General features: G+C 43.4%; 1 protein-coding gene across 2 annotated transcripts in view; it reads right to left on the bottom strand.

The window, feature by feature from the left end:
- NTN4 (netrin 4) overlaps positions 1-24,292 on the bottom strand; it is a 59,659-nt gene that overhangs the window by 16,653 nt on the left and 18,714 nt on the right. For both annotated transcript variants that reach the window (XM_048500609.1, XM_048500610.1), the window contains exons 3-6: positions 18,228-18,506; positions 7,188-7,314; positions 6,006-6,194; positions 1,834-2,047 (exon numbers count right to left, since the gene is read on the bottom strand). In XM_048500609.1, coding sequence (XP_048356566.1) covers positions 1,834-2,047; positions 6,006-6,194; positions 7,188-7,314; positions 18,228-18,506 — 809 coding nt within the window. The remainder of the gene's footprint in view (positions 1-1,833; positions 2,048-6,005; positions 6,195-7,187; positions 7,315-18,227; positions 18,507-24,292) is intronic.

Below are 24,292 nucleotides of genomic sequence, written 5' to 3'. Positions count from 1 at the left end.
AACCAGTTGAATCCGGCCGTGAAAGCCTTCGACAATATATTGTTCTGAGGATGTCTTGGGGAAAAAGCTGTGCTGTGTTCCTCCCCAATACACCTTTTTTTTTTTTGCATCCTCAGGATGTCTTATTTGTGCTGTGCAGAATGGGCCTATATGTATAACTTTAGTCTATCTGTGGTTTGGATTGCACAACATCTACAAAAGGATCTATTGATATAGTTTTGCCAAGGCAAGGACAGAGTCCAGATAGATTCTGATCAGCTTTGTTGCAAGGCAGAAAGTTGAAAATTCCCCATCATGAGAGAGTTTGCAGATGAACCATGAATTGTGTAGAATCACTTGAACATGTGCTTTTGTACTGTCCTCTCTATGAGACAACCAGATTAAATCTTTTGCAACAGGTTCTGGCAAAGAAAAAAAGTTTGTCAGGCCAACAAAAAATCTTATCCCTGTCGAATAATGAAGTTGCTAATATAACCGAGAAAACAGCTAAATGTCTATGTCTCACCATTGTGATGCATCTTCAAACATGGAATAGGAGTTCTATGGCACTGCAGCCAATTCTCAAACTGTTATATTATGTATGACTTTTCTCCCTTGTCTGTTTTTGTACTGATATGCCAATAAAGGTTGCCTTGGCTTGACTTGATAGCTTTTCCTTATATGGTTTGTTCTTTGGCATCTCAAACGTTAGAAATGATCTGTCTCCAAAATAAATCAGCAAAATTTATATATCCTTTCCCCATGTTTCTGACAAAGTTAAGGGTAACAACCCCTCATTTTCCCTGCAGGAGCATGTGTTAATTTTTAGATTTCATTAATGTATCTTCCCTGTGGAACAGCAATACTTCAGAGTATACACAAAGGCAAGAAAAGTCAATGCAAGTCATGGGAAGTGAGTCCATATCAAGACTGATGATATAGCACCATCCAGCTGGTTTTTCAAGCCTCAATAGGTCCTGCAGCACAGTCAATCATTGTAAATGATTATTTTTCACCTGTGGCACAGAATGGTAAGTTGCAGTATTGCAGTCAAAGATCTGCTTACAGCCAGAGTTCGATTCGGACAGAAGTCAGTTTCAGGTAGCAGGTTCAAGGGTGACTCAGAAGAAGAAGAGTTGGTTTTTATACCCCCCCTTTTTTCTCTGCCTTCAAAGAAACTCAAGGCAACTTACAAACTCCTTTCTCTTCTTCCCCCCACAACAGACACCTTGAGAAGTAGGTGAGACTAAGAGAGTTCTGAGAGCACTGTGACTGGCCCAAAGGCACCTAATAAGCTTCATGTGGAAGAGTGGGGAAACAAACCCCGTTCACCAGATTAAAGTTTGCCACTCATGGGGAAGTGCAGGGAATCAAGCCTGGTTCTCTAGATTACAGTCTGCCATTCTTAACCACTATGCCATACTGACTCAGGCTTCCATCCTTCCGACATTAGTAAAATGAGTACCCAGTTTTCTAGGGATAAAGTGTAGATGACTGAGGAAGGCAATGCCAAACACATTGTGATGTGATGTCACCTTATGAGTCAGTAATGACCCAGTGCTTGCTTTGGAGACTACCTTTACGTTTACATTTTTTAGTGCATGATGACCTAGTCAAGTGAATCTGGAAGTTATTCCTTCTGCTCTCATCCCTACAATAATGCAAGGGGTAATTATGCACATCTGGGCCATAACACTGAAGCAGTAACAGCACATTTTATTCTAGCAGTGTTTCTACATTTGTAACCGATGTATGTCTTTATCCTTTTCATTACGGATATCTTGAATATATGTTCATTGTAGATGAAGTTTCTCTCATGGTCGGTGCTTACAGGGAAAACCTTTGTCTACTTACCTATTGATGCATTCTCCATTCAATGGGTCACAACTTCCTGCACAATCACATGGTTGGCAGCCATAATATCCAAATCCCCAGTACCCAACCATGCATTGATCACATTGAGGACCAGCCACACCAGGTTTGCAGGGACAGTCACCATTGCTGGGATCACAGAAGGTGCTGTTGCTAAAGGGAAGCGCTGCTGATCCAACAGGGTGACAGGTACACACTGCAATATTAAAGCAAACAAATTAGATTACGGCCTCTGGACAGGAAACGTACAGAGTCGAGATTCTGACAGCAATATAGAGATTTGATTTCACCTTTCTCTACTGTTATTTGTACCTGGGATGGCAAATTGTACCTGGAGTGGATTTATAGCAGGATGTTATAAATCCTGTTATAATTATAACATTATAACAGTTATAAAATTATAATAAACTGTTATAAATTCATTTCCATTGCAAATGGAAATGAAATCATTTTGCTCTGGTTGCTGAAGTTACTAGTTTAGTTTTAGAATGCAGGATTCAGACATGCATTCATGAAGTACAAGCTTAATAATTTTGACGTTAGGGAACCTGTTTTATGAGTTCTAATTACATTGTAGCAAAGTATTTAAAACGTATGAGGTAAAAAGAGGAGGGAACTAATCTATGTAACATTTGAGCAGATTGCCATAGATGCCATGTTAAATAGCAGAATGACCTGTTTTATCTAATGCACACCCACTCCTAAGAAAATATTACACATTGTTAACCTGAGAGTGTGCTTAAAGTAGCTTAAGAGCTGTGTCTTAATAGCTCCTTCATTTGCTTTGACCTTGGAGCTTTTTTCATCTTCACTGCTCTTCAATAGTTGAGAAATAATGTTGACTTGAGCTGGTAATTGCAACAGAAATCCACTGTTTGCCAAATATGAATACGAGGTTATCAGACATGTCTTATCAACACAAATGAAACATGTTTTTTTCTGTTGAGATTGTAATCTCAGCTTGAGCTCTTCAAAGCACAAATTTTATGTTCAGCTGGAGCTATCCACAAGGCAGTGAAAAGCTGAACTACTCCATGCAGCAAATATATATCTCCTCAACCGTCACTACCATTTGTCACTCTCGAAGTCCATTATTGTGGAATTCTCACAGCAACTGAACTTAAAAATAGGACAGGTACCCAAGGATAACTGTTATTATGGCTTGAAGGCAACAATGTTTTTTGCTTTGTATCACTATATCTTGCAGAAAAAGCAAACTGATCACAAAGAAGCCAAAAATTTTCTCCATGACTTTCTGATGTATGGAGTCTGCATATAATGATTTGCAACAATCTTTTAGTGCCAGCTTGCTTGCTTGCTTGCTTGCTTGCTTGCTTTCCTATTTACTTGAGAGTTATAAAGGCAAAGGTAGAGACTGCCCTTGTATCTCTGCAAAAAAAAGGGCTGGGGACTTTATTTTTAAATGAATTCTGAGAACCAGGACATTGTTAGAATGATCTAGCTGTGGCTGCTATGAATTCCTCTGTATTCACAGCAGCAACAAGAGAGCCACATTAAGGATCATCCCTGGGTGAAACTAATAGTTCTGTCTTTTTGCATACCAGTGGACCCTTCTATTCTTCCAGTCATTTCATGTCACATTGCTATGAATGTCAGAAAGAGGCAGATAGATGCATAATGATTTGGTGCATTTTATAGGGAAGTAGATGAGTGACTTTCAACATGTGCAACTTTTTTCTTCTGTCTTTTCCACACAGCAGAAATATAAAAAGCATTTTGGGGAAGAAGTTCACACAGCTCTCTCCCCCAAAACGTGTTCATGCTGTTTTATTTCTCTCAACCCAAAACCATTTTGGCTAACAACACTGTGCAAACAAAAAAAGAGGATATTTTTATAACATCTGCAGGACGTTTTATTTCTGCTGTATGGAAAAGACCTTCTAGATGCAGCAGCTAACTCCATCTTCTAGAACTTCTTCAAGATTCTCTTTGTCTTTCAACATGCTAAAGTTTGCTGATCTTTGCCATGTAATATAAGCTTGGGCATAGCTTTATGAAGTATTTTTTTCCTACAGATTAATGTACTATGGAGAATAAGTACAGATCTTGAACAAGTATATAAATTAATGATTGCAAGAACATCTTTCCGACATACTTTTTTCTGTAGTTTATTTTTAAAAGTACACTATTATCCATCATTACTAGCTACAAATTGTGAGGATTGAAGCTTCTCTAAACTATGAAACTGATTGTGTTTACTGACTAAAAATGTAAAGATGTCTTTGTTGGAAGGTGAAATTCTAGCATTTATTTGAAGTATATAAGCAAGCTAGGTTTTGTAAAAGAAGCACATTAAATATCTGAAGTTATGCTTTTCAGTCCCATTCAAAGGGGGGGGGGGGCTGAAAGGGTTCCTGGAAGTTGTGCAGCCTTGAACCAGTGCATTTGCCCTCCCTGGGGCTCTTACCCCAGCAGAGGGGACAGATGCACCGGAAGCCATGCATCTCACAGCTACAGAACCCAGAAGTTCAGACTGTGGCAGGCTGTGCTGGCATCATGGGGGGCATTCTTGGGAGTGGAGCTGACTAATGTCATCTGAGGATTTAGGGCTGGTTGCACAGTGCACTGGCCCTCAGACATACACCACTCTTGTGGTGGTTTATGTCCTTCAAACCCTATGGGACTTTCCAGTGGCGGGGGAATTTCAAGGCTTTTCTGAGCTCCCCGTGCCACCGGAAAGCCCTATTGGAGGTGTCTGTGAGGTGATAATATGTACAGATAGCTAGTTCTATTAAACAAAACAAAACTTGGTATACCAAGGTTAGACTTTTCCCGCTTAAGTCCCTGGGTTGCAGTCCAGAGAGTTGAAAAATGTGTGTAAAAGTGATCGCATATCCAAAGCAAGTACACAGATTGTTCAGTTTGTTTCTTCTTCAGATATTAAGAACATAAGAACAAGCCAGCTGGATCAGACCAAAGTCCATCTAGTCCAGCTCTCTGCTACTCGCAGTGGCCCACCAGGTGCCTTTGGGAGCTCAAATGTAGGATGTGAACGCAATGGCCTTCTGCGGCTGTTGCTCCTGAGCACCTGGTCTGTTAAGGCATTTGCAATCTCAGATCAAGGAGGATCAAGATTGGTAGCCATGGATCGACTTCTCCATAAATCTGTCCAAGTCCCTTTTAAAACTATCCAGGTTAGTGGCCATCACCACCTCCCGTGGCAGCATATTCCAAACACCAATCACACGTTGCGTGAAGAAGTGTTTCCTTTTATTAGTCCTAATTCTTCCCCCCAGCATTTTCCATGGATGCCCCCTGGTTCTAGTATTGTGAGAAAGAGAGAAAAATTTCCACCCCCCCCCCCCCCCACGCCCCCCCCCCCCCCCCCACCCCCCCCCCCCCCCCCCCCCCCGCCCCCCCCCCCCCCCACCCCACCCCCCACCCCCCACCCCCCGCACCCGGCCCCCCCCCCCCCCCCCCCCCCCCCCCTCTGCCTCCCCCCCCCCCCCCCACCCCCCCCCCCCCCCACCCCCCCCCCCCCCCACCCCCCCCCCCCCCCACCCCCCCCCCCCCCCACCCCCCCCCCCCCCCACCCCCCCCCCCCCCCACCCCCCCCCCCCCCCACCCCCCCCCCCCCCCACCCCCCCCCCCCCCCACCCCCCCCCCCCCCCACCCCCCCCCCCCCCCACCCCCCCCCCCCCCCACCCCCCCCCCCCCCCACCCCCCCCCCCCCCCACCCCCCCCCTCCCATTTACACCCACTCTTTGTTTCCTGTTTCTCAACCAGTTTTTAATCCAAAGGAGGACTTCCCCTCTTATTCCTTCATTGCTGAGTTTTCTCAACAGTCTCTAATATTGCCCCTCTACCTGCAGTTTGCTTTTTAAAACTCTACACATTGGTGTTGTTCTTTGGGGAGCATGGGGTGTATTCTGTTACAAGCTAAATGGAGTGAAAATCCAGGTGTGCATAGATATGGAGTCCACGCAAGATTGTGAAAAAGATTCCTTTGTTTCATTGTGAATTTTCAGTTATAATTTTGGTGAGTGTCAAAAGGAAATCGTCTAATGAAATATTGGGCAACTTTATAATTTATAAATATTAGGGTGTCAATATTCTCTACTATGGTATGCAAGTTTGTGATAGAACAATATGGTCTTGAGACATATATATCACAGTCAAAAATAGATACTTACATTTGCAGCCGTCAGGGGCAGAAAAAGGCCTTTTGAAGTCCCGGTAGTAGCCTGGCTTACAATGCTGGCAGTGCCGGCCTTCTGTATTGTGCTGACAATTATCACAGACTCCGCCACTTTGGTTCCCTGATGCCAGCCATGTGTCCATGTCAAAGTGGCAAGTGTCAGAATGTCCATTGCACTTACAGGCTGAAAAATAGCCAGTGGTGGGATCCAAAAATTTTAGTAACAGGTTCCCATGGTGGTGAGATTCAAACAGTGGCGTAGCGCCAATGGGGCTGGGCGGTGCACGAAAGGGGCATGGCCGGGCATTCGGGGGCGGGGCATTAATAATTTCTCTGTTACTGTAAAAAACTCTTACTGTAAAAAAAAGTTCCTAATTTCCAGCTGGTATCTTTCTGTCCATAATATAAACTCATTATAGCAAGTCCTATCATCTACTGCCAACAGAAACAACTACTTCTCCTCTAATTGACTGCCTGTCAAATACTTAATACTTTCAAATACTTTATTTTGTTTCTAGAAAATCAAAGAAGGATAATACTTTCTCCTTAAACAAGGAACTTTCTACCCATGGCTTATTCGGTAAAACATAAGTTTTTAAAATACAGCCCCAGCAGGGAGAGAATTATTATCCCGCTTTCTACCTTTGCCTGAACTAGCCACATAGGGAAACAACAGGAAACTTTATGCCAACTGTGAAATCTCAATGAGTGGTCACTACAGTCCGTTAGTGAAGATTCACCATCACCACTGTTTGTTAACTATATTCTGAAGGGCTTATACATTCAATACTCAAAATAATTTGCACTTTAGATTAAGACACAAATTCATTAAAACATGGATCCGATGGACCATTCCTACTGCATAGGCATATTCAAGAGCTAGATATCAAGGCTACTGCCAGGATATGATATATATTTTTTATGGAATAGATAAATCTAGATTCCACCAGGAGACCAAATAAATAGCACATTCTTGATAAAAAAAAAATCTCTGCAAGTTAGCTGCTTTGCAAACACAGCTGTTAAAATTAAATACAATTCATGTCAGTGCTGGTTTTGTCTTTCTAATTTATCTTACACAGTTATTTGCTATCTGAATATTTAAAATATAATAAGAAAGCAAAAAATTATGTTCATCCCGATAGGCTAGAAACACTTGCATGAAGTTCATACTTACATTTGCATTCATTTGGGGTTCCTGTTTTGCCATCTGCAGCTTTCCAGGGCTGATCGTTATAGAGTGAAGCACAATGTTGACAATGAATTCCTGCAGTATTGTGTTTACACACACACCTTCCATGGACCTAACAAACAGAAGCAAACTGTGACCACTGTTGTTACAACATCCTAATATAGAGCCTACACTAATTTTCCACATGCCATGTGCTAAGTTGCACAAAGAGGTTCATTGCTTCATTTTACTTTCTAATGATTTGAGAGTCAGTGCGGTGAAGCAATTCGAGTATTGTATTAGCATCTGGAACACCCAGGTTCAAATCTCCACCCTGCAAGGGAGTTTGCTGGGTAACCTTGGCCCAACACACACACTTGGCCTAAGCTACATCACAGGACTGTTGTGAGGATAAAGTAGAGGATAAGAGTTCCAATTAGGAAAAGGACATTCTGTTTCACATACTTTTCTCTAGGCATCTTAACAACTGCATGATCAAGGCAGGAATGAAGATTATATGTGTGCAGCATGGGAGCAGTTCAGTAAGTGTTGCATTAGACCTGTGATGGCGAACCTACATGGCACTTGGCGATGCAGGAGGAGCCTCCTCGGCCAGGCACGCTGGGAAGTGCCCGGATCTCCCCCTCCCCCGAGCGGGTCACCGCTGCCATTCCCCCTTTGCCCAAGGGAGAAGGCAGCCACCTTCTCCCTCGGGCAGAGGGGGAATGGTGGCGGCGACCTGCTTGGGGCTACCGGCTCTTGCGGCGCGGGAGCCGGCGTCGTCGAGCAGGGAACCCCCTCTGCCCGAGGGAGTAGGTGCTTGCCTTCTCCCTCGGCCAGAGGGGGAATGGTGGCGGCGACCTGCTTGGGGCCACCTGCTCTTGCGTTGTGGGAGCAGGCGTCGTCGAGCAGGGAACCCCCTCTGCCCGAGGGAGAAGGTGCTTGCCTTCTCCCTCAGCCAGAGGGACAATGGTGGTGGCGACCTGCTCGGGGCCACCTGCTCTCACGTTGCGGGAGCAGGCGTCGTCGAGCAGGGAATCCCCTCTGCCCGAGGGAGGAGGTGCTTGGCTTCTCCCTCGGGCAGAGGGGGAATGGCAGGGGCGTTGGTCTGCTCGGGGCCGCCTGCTCTTGCGTTGCGGGAGCAGGCGGCCTCGAGCAGGGAACCCCCTCTGCCCGAGGGAGAAGGTGCTTGCCTTCTCCCTTGGGCAGAGGGGGAATGGCAGGGGCATTGGCCTGCTCGGGGCCGCCTGCTCTTGCGTTGAGGGAGCCGGGCTCAGTTCGTTAGCAGGGAACCCCCCTCTCTGCCCGAAAGTGAGGAAGCGTGGCTGGCCTTCCTTCCCTCAAAGGTAGAGGGGGAATGGCGGCAGTGATGACCTGCTCAGGGCCTGACTGCTCTCCACGGTGCAGGGGCAGGCTGCGCTTGAGCAAGGGAAACCCCATCTGCCCCAGGGAGATGGTGGCTGCTTTCTCCCTCGGCAGCAGAGGGGGAAACGTGTGTGGCTGTAATCTGCTCGGTGTGGCTCTCCAACACTCCCAGCTCTGGGTATTTTTTTTAAGCCGAGAAAGGGCCCCCTTCTCGGCATAAAACCCCCCCAAACAAATGCAGAGGCTGGAGTTCCCCTCTCTCTCTGAGGAGGGAAAAAGCTGGAGGTCTCCACTTTTCTCTGAGAGGCTACCTCTCAGAGAGAGAGAGAGAGTGGCGCTCCAGACTCCTTTGATCCCCACCCCATGCACCCCCATCAAGCTTTCTCTGCCGCACAGCTGGACTGCTACAGGGTCCAAGTGGGCAAGGTGATAGCTTCCCTTCGCCCACCCACCACCACCACCACCACCACCCCAACTCCCCATCAAGCTTTCATGGATCAGAACAGGGTTCATGGCCTGCATCTGTGTCTGGCATCTTCAGAGGTATATCACAGAGGTAAAAGCGTCACAGAGTCTACTCACAGTGTGTGTAATAGACTTCCCCTCTGTGATGCAAGCAACACTTCTGAAAGGTGCGCTGAATTGACAGATGCAGGTGAAATGTTAGATCCACCAGACCACAGCCACACAGCCCGGAAAACCCACCAGAACCTGTAAAACCTCAGTATTCAGGTTAAATTGCCGTATTGGCACTTTGCGATAAATAAGTGGGTTTTGAGTTGCAGTTTGGGCACTCGGTCTCGAAAAGGTTCGCCATTACTGCATTAGACCCTGGCAGAAAACAGGCACTTAGTGATTCTTAGGCCATTTCTGCACAGTCAATTACAATGTTGTGCCGTCGGTGTTATTGGCAACGCTGCAGCAACAGAGCATTCACATGAGCAGGCGCTACATAGACACGTAGCGTCCCTGCCCCCTAGGCGAAATTGACACTATTGATCATATGTTTTTTAGATGCCCCATGTACGAACAACCCCAAAAGGAAATTCTTAGTCCTGCCCTGTCTGGCTTAACCGGCCTAAATCACAAAGATTTACTGGACTACACATTGTTGGGCAGAAACCAGAAAATCACACGGGAAACGGCCCATTTCTGTGCACTTATCTGTAAATATAAAAAGAAATATCCTGTGGCCGAATTGTCAAGGGAAGGGAAGATTAGACCCACTCAATTTTTAGATGACATGGCCAGAAGTCCAGCCTTTTAGTCAGTCCTTATAGACTTCTTTTTTAGCAATATTGTATGAGCCTTTTATACTTTGCGCTTTGCAAACGGTGTTCTTTTTTTCCCAGGGGCAGATATCACGGGCATTCGGCATCAGGATTGGCCAGTGTGGGCAGTCATTGTGGGGGTGTGCTCTGCCGCACTAATTCCTGGCAGGTACTTCACACAACACCGACTGTAGAGTGCTGTTGCTGAAAAGACACGCTCAGTGAGCGATTTCAATAAATCGCTGTGGGCCCGCTGGATTGTTGCCGCATCTCTGCCTCGGGGGGTGGTCCACCCACTCTTAAAAAGACCATCCTTAGATCCTGGAGATCTGGCCAATTACCGCCCCATTTCGAATCTTTCGTTTCTGGGGAAGGTGTAAATTCTCGAGGAGAGTGGGTGTTGGAGCAGCTTCAGGGCTTCCTGGAGGACACATCGGCCTTCGATCCCTTCCAGTCCGGCTTCCGTGCTGGGCATGGGACGGAGACTGTTCTTGTCGCCATCACAGATACGCTCCGTATGCAATCTTGGACCACATGGATCAAGCTGGCTGGTGTTGTTAGATCTTGGTACTGCAGCCGCTTGATGTGGTCGACCACAACCTTTTGACCCCACCCGCCTGGCTGCTTCTGGGGTCGCGAGGGCAATCTGTCCTTCAGTGGATTGCCCTCGCTTTCTCCGGGACGGGGGGGGTCAGCAAGAGGTGTGGTGCGCGAGGGGACCAAGCTTCCCAGAGGTGCCGCCCCACTTCATTGTGGTGTGCCTCAGGGGGCACTGTTGTCTCCCGGCCATTATTTAACATCTATATGCGAACCCTTGCTCCAGTTGGTAATGGGAGCTAGCTGGGCTGATGACCATGTCATCACAACAGTATGCTGATGACATCCTCAGCTCATTCTGTTGATGGAGAGGGGGAACGGTCATCAGCCCCTCCCGCTCTCTCAGGTGCATTGTTTGGAGGTGATGGTTGCTGGTTGGCTGGAAGCAGAGCAGGCTTATTAAACCTCGAACCCGTCCAAAGACGGAGATCCTCTGGCACATTGGCGCGGGAAGGAGGGGGTGGGGATTGGTATTCTGGCGCTTCAATATGGGAGGTGTGGGGGCTACATTGGCACCGGCCTCCTCCGCTTCATAGCCTTGCAGCCCAGGACCACCTGGATTCGTCTCTTTTCAATGGAGACTCCAGGTGGCCCATGTAACCCAGGTTCGCGTTTTTTCCATCTTCATGGAAGCCCGGCGGCTGGCCCCCTTCCTCTCTCAACTCAGACCTGGCCACCGCGTGGATCCACGCTAAATTCGCGTCACCTCCAGACTGGGATTATTGCAACTTCGCTCTACGCAAGCAGGCCTTCCCCTTAAGCGTCTGATCTCGAAAATTAAAATTGGTCCAGGAACGCGGCGCACGCTTTGCCTCACAGGAGGTGCCGCCAGAGACCATATCTAGCCTGATGCTGTGCCCACCTGCGCACTGGCTTTCACCGGAATTGAATCTCACAATCGCTTTCAAGGTGTTGGTTTTGACCTTTAAGGCCTTGGCAGCTGGCCTGGGACTTCCTCATGCGGCACCTCACGTGGGACCGTCTTTTGCCCTTAGCGATATGTCCCAAATGCGGCCTCCCTCCTCCCTAAAGTGCTCAGCAGAGGCAAATTTACTGGTGATCCCTGGTTCCCCTCAATGATCGCGGGCTGAGCCTCCCACCTGGGCCAGGAGCTCTTTACAGCTCTGGCCCCCAAGGCCTGGTGGAACAGCTCTGCCTCCAGCTACGCGGGCCCTAAGTGGATCTTAATGAATTTCTTTGCAGGGCCTGCAGAGTACTGAGCTGTTCCACTGGGCCTTTGGGGAGCCCGGCCGCTGATGCCCCCCCCCCTTTCTAAAATCTGTGGACCCTGCCGTTCCCCCTCCCTCTTCTTTCCTCCCCCCCTCTTTTCTTAGGTGGGACGCTACCAGGGACGCAGGACGTTTCATCAGTAATTTTGATAGATGCTGCATTTTTTTAATGGGGGGTCGATTTCCAACACATATGAGAGTTTCAAGCATTTAATAACTATTTAAAAAATTGATTTTATTTGTGCTCTATCTATTTGTTTGTTCGCCACCCTGAGCCCTTCGGGGGAAGGCGGTTTATAAATATTATAACAACAACAACAACAACAACAACGTTGTTTTTACCGTCCTTTTACCGGCTTTCTTGGCCCGTGCAGAAACGGCCTTAGTTATGATTTTCATCTCTTCAGAAAAGAGTATTTCTTTAGGATGCCCTTATGAGGTAAGTATTTTGACAGGCCAAATAATGACACTGGTAATGTTCTTCATGGAAGCATCTTGGAATGGTATTCCGCATAGTACATTATTTGAAATGGTATTGCAAAGTATGATGGTGCAGTACTATTTTAATTGGTTTGACTACTGCAGTGGTCAAAAGTAAATGGAAGATGTGCATGGTAATGTGATGTTTCAGTAATCAAATGTTTGGAGACTGATTATCCTACATATCAAAAGTCAAAGCAGCTTTTTTCAAATGAAGATAATTGCTCGTTCACAAGATGTAGTTTGCAGTGTTGCAGCAATCTGTGATGTATTCAGGAGAAATGGATTATATAATAATCCACAGATGCATACTTGGCACTCATGAATATCTCTAAATGTTAGAATCATAGAGTTGGAAGAGACCACAAGGGCCATCAAGTCCAACCCAGGAAGACACAATCGAAGCACTCCTGAAAGATGACCACCCAGCCTTTTACTGTCAGGAAGTTCTAATGTAGAATCTCTTTTAGGTGGAATCTCTTTTCCTGCACCTAGAATCCATTATTCCTAGTCCTAGTCTCTGTTTAGTTGTTCTGGACATAAAATAACTGACTTGGAGGAAAAATGGAAATTCACAGTTCTTCGGAATTGAAAATAAATCTGAATATTCCACTCCAGAGAATGTATACCAGCACATAATTGCATAGGATCTAGTAAAATAAAGCTTAAGATATCTATAAGCATTTATGTGCAGTTACTTGATAAACACTGGAACAGAGAAAAGGAGCTCTGTAATACCTGATTAAAATCTCTCCTCACAAATTCTATTTCTTGCAGCTTCAGCCACTTATCTCTAACACAGCAATAATAACTGTGGACTGTCTCACAGGGCAATTGCTGAGCGGTCTCACCTGAATGTCTCTCATCAGTGTTAAGTATCAATATTGGTAGTACTGCTAGATTTGAGTCCAATAGCACTTTAGTGAGCACCAAGATTTTCGTGGGTGTGACCTTTTTGGAGTCAACATTCCCAAGATTGCTGCTTTTCTAGGAGCTATTGGACTTGAGTCTAGCTGTTCTGTTGCAGACCAACATGGCTATCCTCTAAAAATTGTAGCACAAGTAGCACAAGTAGTTGTAGCACAAGTAGCAGTAACTGTAGTAGAAATACCTACCTCAGTACATTTGATCTAATAAGTTATTCTAATCAATTATTCCCAAGCATTTAAACTTTAATGTTCACTATTCTTTCTAAACTGAAATACTTGTGTCCATTATTGGCTGCCCCAAAATAAATATTTAACTCCAGTTTTCAGATTGTAGAACTATGTAGCGGCAGAAGGACTCCAAGAGGATTCATCATTACTATTTTATTTGGATACACACTATTTTATTCATCTAATTGGAGTACGACTGCCTTTAACATTCCATGGCCCTTTCTACACAGCTCATTCATAACAAATGTAACCTGTTCCCTCCTCTCCCCCTTTGCACATAAGAAGGTCACTTGTTCAGGAAGTGGCAGCTGCAGCTCCTTTGCACAGGGATGCTTTTTCTTCCCTTTCCAGGATGAATGTGAAGCTGCAGAGACCTCTAGGCAACTTCCGTCGCCATGGAATGCCCAGGCCAGAAAATAAAAAGTATCTCCCTCCCCATGCTTGTGAATTTGGAATGGTGGGCGGCCAGAGTTTTTGTGCCTCCATAACCCAGAATACCCACATCTGAACATGGCGGCCATCATTTGAGTGGATTCTCAGATGGCAGATGGAAGGAGGGAAATTTGATGCTTCCTGCTGCCATTGTTCACACAGACAAGCAGGAAGCATTTGAAACCTGGCTGGGCTACAGGAAAAAGACTGCTTGTTTAGCAATCTTCATTTAACCCAGGTTGGGCTCTCTAAAATAGATCTCACCTATTTTGGGGGAGTGTTCTGTGCGAACCTCTGCCCCCAAAACAGTAATTTTGTGTCCTTATCTCATTTTAGATTGGCTGTGCGGAATCTCCCCATGTCTTCTTGAGGACATTGAATGTACTGAATATATCAGACTAGAAAGGAGGAGGGGAAAGAACTGCCTCTTTGTTTAATTTGCCAAGTAGAATTTTTCTGTGGACTCTGGGGCTGTTTCTGTACGGGCCAAAAGCAACACCTTAGGGACGGTAAAAACACCATCCCTGGGGCACTGTTTGTATAGCTGCCACTGCTGCAGCGCAGCAGCACCATGCTCTCCCCCCCTCCAAAATGCGGGAAAATGCTGCTTTTTTGGAAAGTGTCATCTTTCCACCAGGGAATTCATTGGAGGAAGAAGTGGGTTTACAACTGTATCAAACTAACAAATGTAAAAATAAGGCTTCTGTTATTTATTTATTTATTACATAGCAGGAAGTTCCATGCATGCAACAGATAAATAATGCATACATGTGGAGCTCTGTGCTTCTCAGATATGCACAGTTCCAATTTATGGAAGGACCTCAGTGTGTGTGGAGTGGGACTTCAGCCTGCCCCCCATGCCTGACTAAAAATGGGCCAATGGAGCCCATGTTTTGTCCTGCTGGATGTAATATGTAGTTTAAGCTTTCACAACAGGATGAACTGCAGCTCCCTGAAGCAATTTCAGGTTGCAGAAATTGCAGGGGGTTGGGAATTGAAACTCATTCACATATGCTGAAGACCCAAGCTGAATCAGTCCACCTCATAGCAGCTCAGAGGAGACTGTCATGTGATTCCCAAACAGGATTAAAACCTAACAATAGGTTTTTAAACAAAAAAATCTGGAAAGAGATATATGCAGAAATCAAGAAAATATTGAAAATCAAATTTTGAATGGACACAAAGACTTTATTACTGGGAATTCCACTAAAGAATTACCAGAAAAATTGCAAGAACTATTTCTGTACTTATTAACAACAGCCAGAGTGATATTGGCATACAGATGGAAAACAGTAAGTTGTTCAGATCAAGAAATGTGGGAAGAGAAGAGAGTATGCTACAATGGCAAAGCTCACCAGCCTTGTAAACAGGTGGCCAAAACAGGAGTTCCATGAGAAGTGGAAATTATATTTTACATATTGTGCTGATGGGTCTCAATAATGTTTTCGTAAAGTAGAAAAGTAATTAAAATATATGGGGTATAGTCCCTTATATTAATATTAATTGCAATAGGTTTTAATGATGGAACTAGCTAGTATCTTAACAATTGCAGATGTTAGATTTGTCATCAATATACTTAATGTTTAGCAGGTTTTTAAAAAGAAGGTTAAACTTAAAAGAATTATATTAGTTAAGTAAAGTTTGATAAGAAAGACTTTTAAAAAGAATATGATAAATCTCTATTCATTTTTACAGTTATTCTCTATTCTCTAATGAATCTCTATTCATTACAGTTATTTTTATCTGTAAAGGTTTGTTCTTCTATATCTATTTTTATATTCTGTTATATTTTATATTCTGTTATTCTTTTTAATATAAAATCAACTAAAATTATTTTTTAAAAGCCCCTAAACTCTGTGGGAAGCAGAAGGTTTCCAGGTACAAACCTTGGCATTCTTGAGTTAAAGGATCACAGGTAGCAGCAGATGGTGAAAGACATTTTTCTGTCCAGTAAAGCTGCCATCAGACAGGCTGCACAGCATTCACCTAAGTGGACCAGTAGTCTGACTGGGTATGTGACATGTTTTGATGTTCATATACAAATTGTATTAAGGCTTAGCTAGTATGGTTTGAGGTAAGGGAAGCTGGGGCAATGGTTCTGAAACCACTTTTGGAATTTAAAGAGCAGTATCAAGGTGGTATGGCATTGGATACGTTTGGAAATACCTGGGTTCAGATTCTTGCTAACTATAAAACTTGGCAAAGCACTCTCTCTCAGTCTAATCGACCTTAAAGACTTGTTGCAGCCATCAGCATGTTGCTGGAAGGGCAGAATAGAACTGCAATAAAGGAATAAAAATGCAGTCAAGGCAGTGTGATTTATGGGCTTGATAGATGGAATTTGTTCACCTTGCCATTCCATTTAGGAATGTGGGAGTTACTTTTACTATTTTTCCCTTTGGAATCCTGGTCTCCCGGTTTTTCTTTGATCCTGCATTGTACTTTCACTAAAATAGAATACCTGTTCCTCAGTTAAAATAAGAAGAGCCTACAAATTGATCCTCGTACCTTATTGGTACTCATTTATTGTTCAAATACTTCATTTTTATCTTTATGATGGCAGTGTTAATAATTTTATTCTGGTCTTAATCTTTTGTATGTTTTTAACAGCTTATTTTTCAATAAACAAGCATGCCATTCAAGTTTCATTGAAGGCGGTGACAAAACTACTTGTTTTTTAGAAGTGTGAATTTAATAAAAATAAATACTAGGTGCTTGTTGGTGCATTGTATATGTTAATACTGACTATGCAATATGTCTGTCAGGCTTTACAGTTCATGTACAGCAATAAGAAAACAGCTGTGTAGAATAAAGAAGCTTCAAAAGTAAATTCAATAAGCAGTAGTTTCTGTTGTACAGAGTGAAATTTTCAGTTACGTGGCCTTGGGTTGATTTACAGCCACAATGTGTTTCTGAAGACTGAACTGCAGCAACTGTAAGACGATATGTTTTCTAGCCATTCCATTCATCCTTATTCCTTTTAGGCATTAGTGTTTTGAATCTTTATGGGGGATTGCTAAACAGACACATTTCCCAGGATGTTTCACTATGGTGCAAACTGACACAAGCAAATTCACTTAACCAGAATCCTTTGTCACACAATTTTCTTTCTGTCATTAACTCTTTCCATTTTACTTCACTTGACCACTTTCCTTCTGAGCTTGACAACTCTTGTATAGTGTCACTCATTATGCTATACAATTGCACACAATGTTACAAAAGATGACTTGTGTAAGATAAATGAGTGACTAGTTTTCACATATGGACAGTTACTACGGCATGTTTCCTTCCACTGCCTTTGTGTTCCTGAAATAATATATTCAGTTACTTCTTTTCAGATTGCCTGGCATCTTTGGCGTGTGTGCATGCACGCAAAACTTTTTAATGCTGGTAGACATTATAGGAACACATAAAGAAAAAATACTTCATAATCCAAGTACGCAAATATATTGGACAAGAGGGAACTGTAGATCCAACAGCAGTCTGCTATGGCAGGCAAATATTTGCCAGGAAACTGCACAAAATATGGGTTGAGTACTTACATTTTAGGCAAATAAATGTTAATTCTGTTTCAATGAACTGAAAATACACATATAGCATGTAGTTTGAGCCCTGCTTGAGCTGGTATTTGTATTTGCCTTTTCACCGTTCCAAAACCAGCCATCCTGAAATCTGATGACCACTTGTACGGTTCTTACTTCTTATACATAAGAACTAAACATCTGGACAGTGTACTTTTAAGAAAGAATCATTAATCAGCTCAAACAAATACTGTTACTTGTTAAGCAGAAATATGCACATCGTACTAAAAGGTATTCAATTGCTTATAGAGTAGCTAAGCAGAATGTATGATTTATGGTGTATCAATTATACATTTATTTTTATGTTATAGTTTTGTAGTTGTTATGAATTATAGTCTTTACAAATAAATTGGTAATTTTCCAGGCAATTTAAGGTGCCTTTAGGAAGCAGAAGCCATATAAAGAAGGGGAACTTGCAGTTTGCTGAATCCTGCCACTATTTCCTTCTCTCCAGTTCAAGGTCAGGTCCATTTCTGTTAGAACATAAGGATGGATAGTGTGCCACATGTGTGCTAACAAGACCACATAAAGGCTGCTTAAGGAAACCAACTGATATCAGAGCTGAGCAAGACTAGGGTTCCTGATAGCAAAGACCTGGACTGCCATAATCTTCTGTTCAAAAAGTATACTTCTAGCACATTTTAAAACTATGTTTGTAGAGATTGCACTTCATTGTTTAATTTAGATTAAGCTAGTCCAGACTTTCTTGCCTGATTAGATAATTTTTCTACATTCTCCTCAAATTATGGCAAGTCTCATATTGTTTGTTGCCCCTTAGTCTGCAACATCATAATTCCAAAAGAGCATTATACGTTTCTGTTACTTCAGCACATGAATACCCAACAAAACAGCAATCTTGGGAACATTTCTTATTGCTGCAAGACTGATCTGGCCACTTGAGATGTTAGAAATAGCTCATCTAACATACACTTACCATATGGAAGATTCCTGCACCTTTGACAGGCCTGAATCCTTTGATGGGCACACAGTGGTCTGCATGGCCGTTACAAAAGCAACTTCCCTTTACAATGAAGTCATAAACAGCATAATAGGTTAACTGTGGAAGTTTTACATTCAGGTCATTGCTATGACAAGGACAAGATTGTTGTTTAAGCAGATGCACTTGAAGATTAGTGATCTTCAGCTGTTCCTGAGCTTCAGGGCTGTAAGGATCATCCGAAAAAAAAGGTGGAGACAGAGCTCGGTATATGACCTGTCCCAAAAAAAAAAAGGGGGAAGCAAAGTAAGTACACAGTAAAGAGAAATACAAACAAAATATTTACAGAGGGCTTCTGGCATCATGTATCATCAGATACCACAACTGCAGCAAGCTCTGGATAGCTTATTCGCTGAAAAGACTGCAACTTTGGGGAATCATAGAGAATGGCAAGAATTTTCGAATCTGATTGCACCTGGAAAGGGCTGCTAGTGCAGTTGGGGAAGCACCTCTGAATAAAACATGACGGAGTCAACATGTGTCTGACTTGGATCTGGGAGAACCATATCTGAATCCCCACTCTGCCACAGAAGCTTTTTATTATTTATTAAACTTATAGGCACTCTATCGCTGCAAGTGGACTCAGGGAAGCTCTCAACTATCCAGTCACAATACTAAAAACATAATTTCCATGTAGTACAATATCCTGGTGCTTTAGTTAATAACAAATTAGCCAGAAGGGGAATAATTAATAGAAATATAAGATAACAAATCATCAGCATCAAAGGACAGGAATGGCAGGCCAGCAAGTTGGGATAACGTTGCAGCCCTCAACCGTGGGTCTGGCAGAACAGCTCCATCCTGCAGGCCCTTTAAAATTCACAGGCTCACTTGACAGAGCATTCAACCAAGCTGGGGTCAGAGCCGAAAAAAGCTCTGGCCCTGGTTGTGGACAGTTGAACAGTTTGGGGGCCAGGGATCACTAATAAGTTGTTATTTGTCAAACAAAGGACCCTTTGCGGATAACCTTGAGACAGTTATACTCTCTCAGCCTAGCTCTTGTAAAAAAAAAAAGTAAGAAAGAAAAGGAGGTAGCCAATCTTCAGATGGGGTCTAAAGATCTCCTGGAATTACCACAGAGATTAGTCCTTCTGGAAAAAAAAACATGCTGCTTTGGAGAGAGGACTCTATAGAATTATAACTCTTCCTTCCCAAGCTGCACTTGCAAGATCTCCAGGAATTTCCTAACCCAGACCCGGCAACTCAGAGGACAACAATGCTGCAAGCTGCTTTGGGTTCCCATTGGAGAGGAAAGTGGGGTATAAAGTACAAAAGGCATGTACTGCATATGAAATTTTACAATAAACTTTCCTGTGGAACCGGGAAAGATTCAATAATTTCATTTAAACTAGATCATTCTGCTGTTTATATTCCTGGTTGAACCACGGGCCTTTTTGTCCTTGAAATATAGCTACAATTTCTGATAGATGACATCCAGAATTTAACAATATTTCTAGGAATACTAACAGGACTCCATGGCACAGTAGAGATCTGAATCAAGGTCTCCAGATGCAAGTCTTATACTCTAACCTCTGCACCACACTGGCTGGTTATTACAAATAGTCACCAAAAGCAAGAGTAAGAGAAGGAAAGACTTCTGGTCAGATGGCATAACTCTAAGGTCGATGCCCCACAGGGAAAATCATCCTGGGATTGGACTGGGACCATAAAGTACAGTACCTTTTGATCTTGGTCTGTCCCTCCCCGTAGCAGCCGAGGTCTGGAGTTGAAACCAGGATCAGAGCCTGGAATCAGCTCTGCGGCTCTTTTGCTCCTCATTCCTAATTGGCTGTTGCTTTAGGGTGGGAATGTTTGTTTGTTTGTTTGTTTTCCATAATGGCTGTGTAGCTACATCGTCACAAAGCAAGAACACCAAACAAACATACGCCTATTAGTTGCATGGTTGTGACTTTGTATGCAAGAAGAAAAAAAATTTTAAAGGCACATTCCTGCCCACCCTGCGTCTCCTGTTCTGTGCATGCCCAGGCCACTGTGCTGTGATTGGCTGACAGTATGAAAGGACACTCAGGGATTTCCCACGATACCGGGCTCATCCCGGGATTGCCAGAAAATATGTACCTTCCTGGTGGTTCCTGAAAATCCCTGGATGAGGGGGGTATCGAAAGGGAGGACTGGAACTGACCTGAATTTGACACAGGAGCCGTGGGGAGTTCTCCGTTGTCCCAGGACACCTACCATGGCTATCCCAGGATGAATTCCCCCTTGGGGAATCACCCCAAGTGCCCTTGAGTCCAGAATTATTTTGGTGAAAGCTTTAAGTAAATTTATGAGTCCAATATTTCTAATTCTGAAATTTAGGAGATTTACTTCTTACTTCTGTTCAAGTTCAGTATATTTGCTTCACTATAAGTAATTACAAGACCATATTCACAACATAAATTCACAGAATAAATTAATTTATACACAGGTATTACATTAGTTAACCAACAAGCAAGAATAGGGAAACCTCTAGATACATGCCTAGCATATTATGGAAAACTTTAATTAAATGGTCAACTTTGCACATGTTTCACCCTTGTTGTCCCAACTACTACCACAATGTCAGACCACAAATAACAAATCTTTTCAGGATTTATGCAGTGATTCCACTGAGGCCAAAGAGAAGTTGCTCTTTAGGGTCCCTGCATAAATGGCAGTGGAACATCTAATGGATTAAATTCTCAACTGATCACAGTCACATAGACATTTGTGTACAGGAATTTTATTGTATTGGCCCTCCAGATAGGCTAAAGTCATTGTTTGTAAATTTAGTTGTGTGAAGGCTTTCCTCCTGGACAACATGTGAATTCTTACTTTCACGCATGGCCAACATATTTTAGGAGGAAGAAAAACAGGCCTTGCAGTAGTCCCCAGCTTGTTCTGTGGTCACGTTTGGAATTCTGCGTTTGAATGCTGCCTGTAACAATACTGCTGTTACAGGAGGTGAAGCCAATCACAAAAGGGCTAACACAAGCGGAGTCAAACACAAACTGTCAGGGAATGAGCTTATGCATAACTCTAATAGTAAATCTTTCAGACAGAAGTTCTATTTAACAGGATGCCTTTTAAAAATAAACATATTTTCCTTACATTTATGTACACACAGCTTACCTTCAGTCAAGCAGTGAAGATGCTTGTACTGAACTGCGAGCAGCAGGGCTAGCTGTTGCCAAAGCAACATTTTAAAAAATCTGTACAACCAATCAGTTCTCCAATGCCCAGTCAGATGTAAAAGCCTCATCTTATTCTGCCCACTTTCTAAAAACACTTGGCAGGCTTCATGGCACCCACGGGCACCACATTGGGGGCCCCTGTTTTAAAGTAAGAGATCTGACATTTGAACAAAGCCCTGATGATGCAACCTTTTTTCAAACGCCTTCCCTCTTATTAATTGCATTGCTTGGGAATAATAACCTGAAGCCTGGTTCTAACATTTCAATGGACTGTCCCTTTTGTGACTTTTGGGTGCCACAGATTAATGATGTTGACTTCAAGGTTGTCAAGTCCAACCCACTGTATTATCTCATATCTTGCATTTATTTTAGCTGGATTTCTCTCTTGGCTAAGACCTGGCTCCTTTCCAGAACTGCCAGACTTCACTTAGCTGGGGTAGTTGGGGTTAGGAAGAATTGTAAGGGAACAGAAAAAGATTTAGAGAATTTTCTTTGCAGACCTGAATGGAAGCAGTATGCCTTGTGCACTTTGTCAACATGCCCGCAGTGGCAGTGACCAGTGTGCTGGAGACAACCACAATTAGATGTCTTAGTGCTTGCATTGAAAGCACTGGAAAGCATCTATAACATTTAGAAGAGCAATGAAAGAAAGAAAGAAAGAAAGAAAGAAAGAAAGAAAGAAAGAAAGAAAGAAAGAAAGAAAGAAAGAAAGAAAGAAGACAGATTATCAAATACTTCTCCCTGGATGTATGATAAAGTTAGACACCTGTGCTATAGATTGGCAACATCTTTGGTATCTACTTTTTTTTTAAAGAACAGTGAATCTGGAAGCAGTAAGAATGTTAGGTTGGAAAAAGTAGACAGAGATTAAAATACTGAGCCTTTGATGAAAAGGGGTCTAAATAATTAGTAATTTTATAAGCTTTTTGTTTTTCTTTCTATCACACACCAAACCTTTAATACTTATCCAGAGGGGGAAAAATCAGGCAAGTCTGAACACAAACCCAAAGACATCACAGTGCTAGGAGTTGTATACTTCCCTAGGCTTTTTCTGTTTATCCCTACATAACTGCTGTACAGTCCTGGCCACAGTGACTTTTTAGTGGCTTTATGAACATGAGATGCCTTCAGATATGAAACAAAATTGCTTGGATGACATCCAAGTTTCAGACATTTGTTTCCTTTTTGCAGGATGATGGAAAATACCGGCTGAGAATTTCCCAATAAAACTCAGTACTACAACTTCCTTTGATTAAAAATAAACAAAAATAGCATCACACATTTCTTTGTTCTCTCCATTTCATCAGATTTTCAGGGAAGAGATTGTAGAGAAATTGAATAATTAATATTGGACAAGCAATAGCTGTTTAGTGTTCTGGCCAGCCTGCAGATTTTCAGTCAAAAACATGGTTAGAGTTTGACATGAATATCAAATTTATAGTTACAGGACAAAGATAATTTGCTGTCCAATGCTTTGGTTGCTTAGTTTTCTAGATTAAAATCCATTTTTTCCTGCTTCTTGGACTTAGTTAATTCCAATGAACTGCAATTTTGAAAAACCATAAAGTCTGACCACCTCACCCTGAGCAACCTGATATGGGATGGGATTACAGAGTTAAGTGGTTAAGGAAAGAAAAAAGGAATTCAAGGAATCAGTTGCAGAGAAGGAATCCCTAACAATAATATTCTGGGTAAATTAAGGAACAGGGTAAATTACGGTAAATTAAGGAGCTGATTAAATGAAGGATGCAGGAAGTGACCTATCTGAAGCACTGGAGCACTCCAGGGGCATATCTACCTAAAACAGAGCTTGAGGAAAACTTGGGTACTGCGCCTCTCCCACAGCTGCATCCTGCCCCGCCCCTGGTGAGAAGGGTGCAATTGTAGGCCAGTGAGCAGGTCTCATCCCTGTTCGCAATCTCCATGTGGAGATTTCAAGTGGAGCAAGCCAGCTCACTCTCCTCCACATGGATGTCAGGCATTGGGCTATTCCCACACCCAACCTCTGTGTGCAGGAGGTGGAGTGGGTGGGGCTCACCCTGCCCTCTGTCTACATCAAGGTTAGGTGTGGGGCTGGCACCATACTGACTTCCACATGGAGGGGGGAGCAGGAAGGGCCCATTCAAGCATGATGCGTCCAGGCTTGGATCCAGCTTTAAGTTGCAGCCATGCTTGTACTGAAGTTAGCTGCTCTGGAGCCTCTAGCTTTATATTGTTGGCTCCATCCCCCAAGTTCTACCTCCAGTCAGGCTGCAGCTTAGAGCTAGATCCAAGTCGAACCTTAGCCAGGCAGAAACAAGCCCTTGCTGCTCCCATCTCCACATGGAGATCGGGTGTGGCCCACCCAACCTCCATGTGAAGATGTGGGTGGGGGGAGCCTGCTTGCTGCTGGGCACCTTTCTAGCTGAAAAGTACATGGTTGTATACAGTTCATCCTGCTGATTCTTGCAATATATAGTCTCCCCTTGAAAACATTTTTTGATGAGCTGTCCTTGAAGACATGCAGACAGAATATGAAAATCAGCATGAATTCTGAAATCATATCTGCGTGTCTTCGAAGACAGCTCATTGAAATTTGTTAAAATGGAAAAACTACATATTTCTGGAATCGGCAGGATGAGCTGAGTACAACCATGTACTTTTCAGAGCAGCGCTGTCTGTGCGCCCTATGCAACTGGGACAGAGGGGGAGAAGAAAATTAGGGATTGTTTATTAACCACCTGCTGCTCACAGGACAGAAGGTTTTTTTAAACCACAATTTCTAAGACATCAGTGTACACCAGTAAACAATAATGTCAGTCTATGCAAGCACTGTTAACGCTGAATTTC

Source organism: Sphaerodactylus townsendi, linkage group LG06, assembly GCF_021028975.2.
Source record: "Sphaerodactylus townsendi isolate TG3544 linkage group LG06, MPM_Stown_v2.3, whole genome shotgun sequence".
In the NCBI taxonomy this organism is placed as follows: Eukaryota; Metazoa; Chordata; class Lepidosauria; order Squamata; family Sphaerodactylidae; genus Sphaerodactylus; species Sphaerodactylus townsendi.
This window is presented reverse-complemented; position numbering and strand designations above follow the sequence as displayed.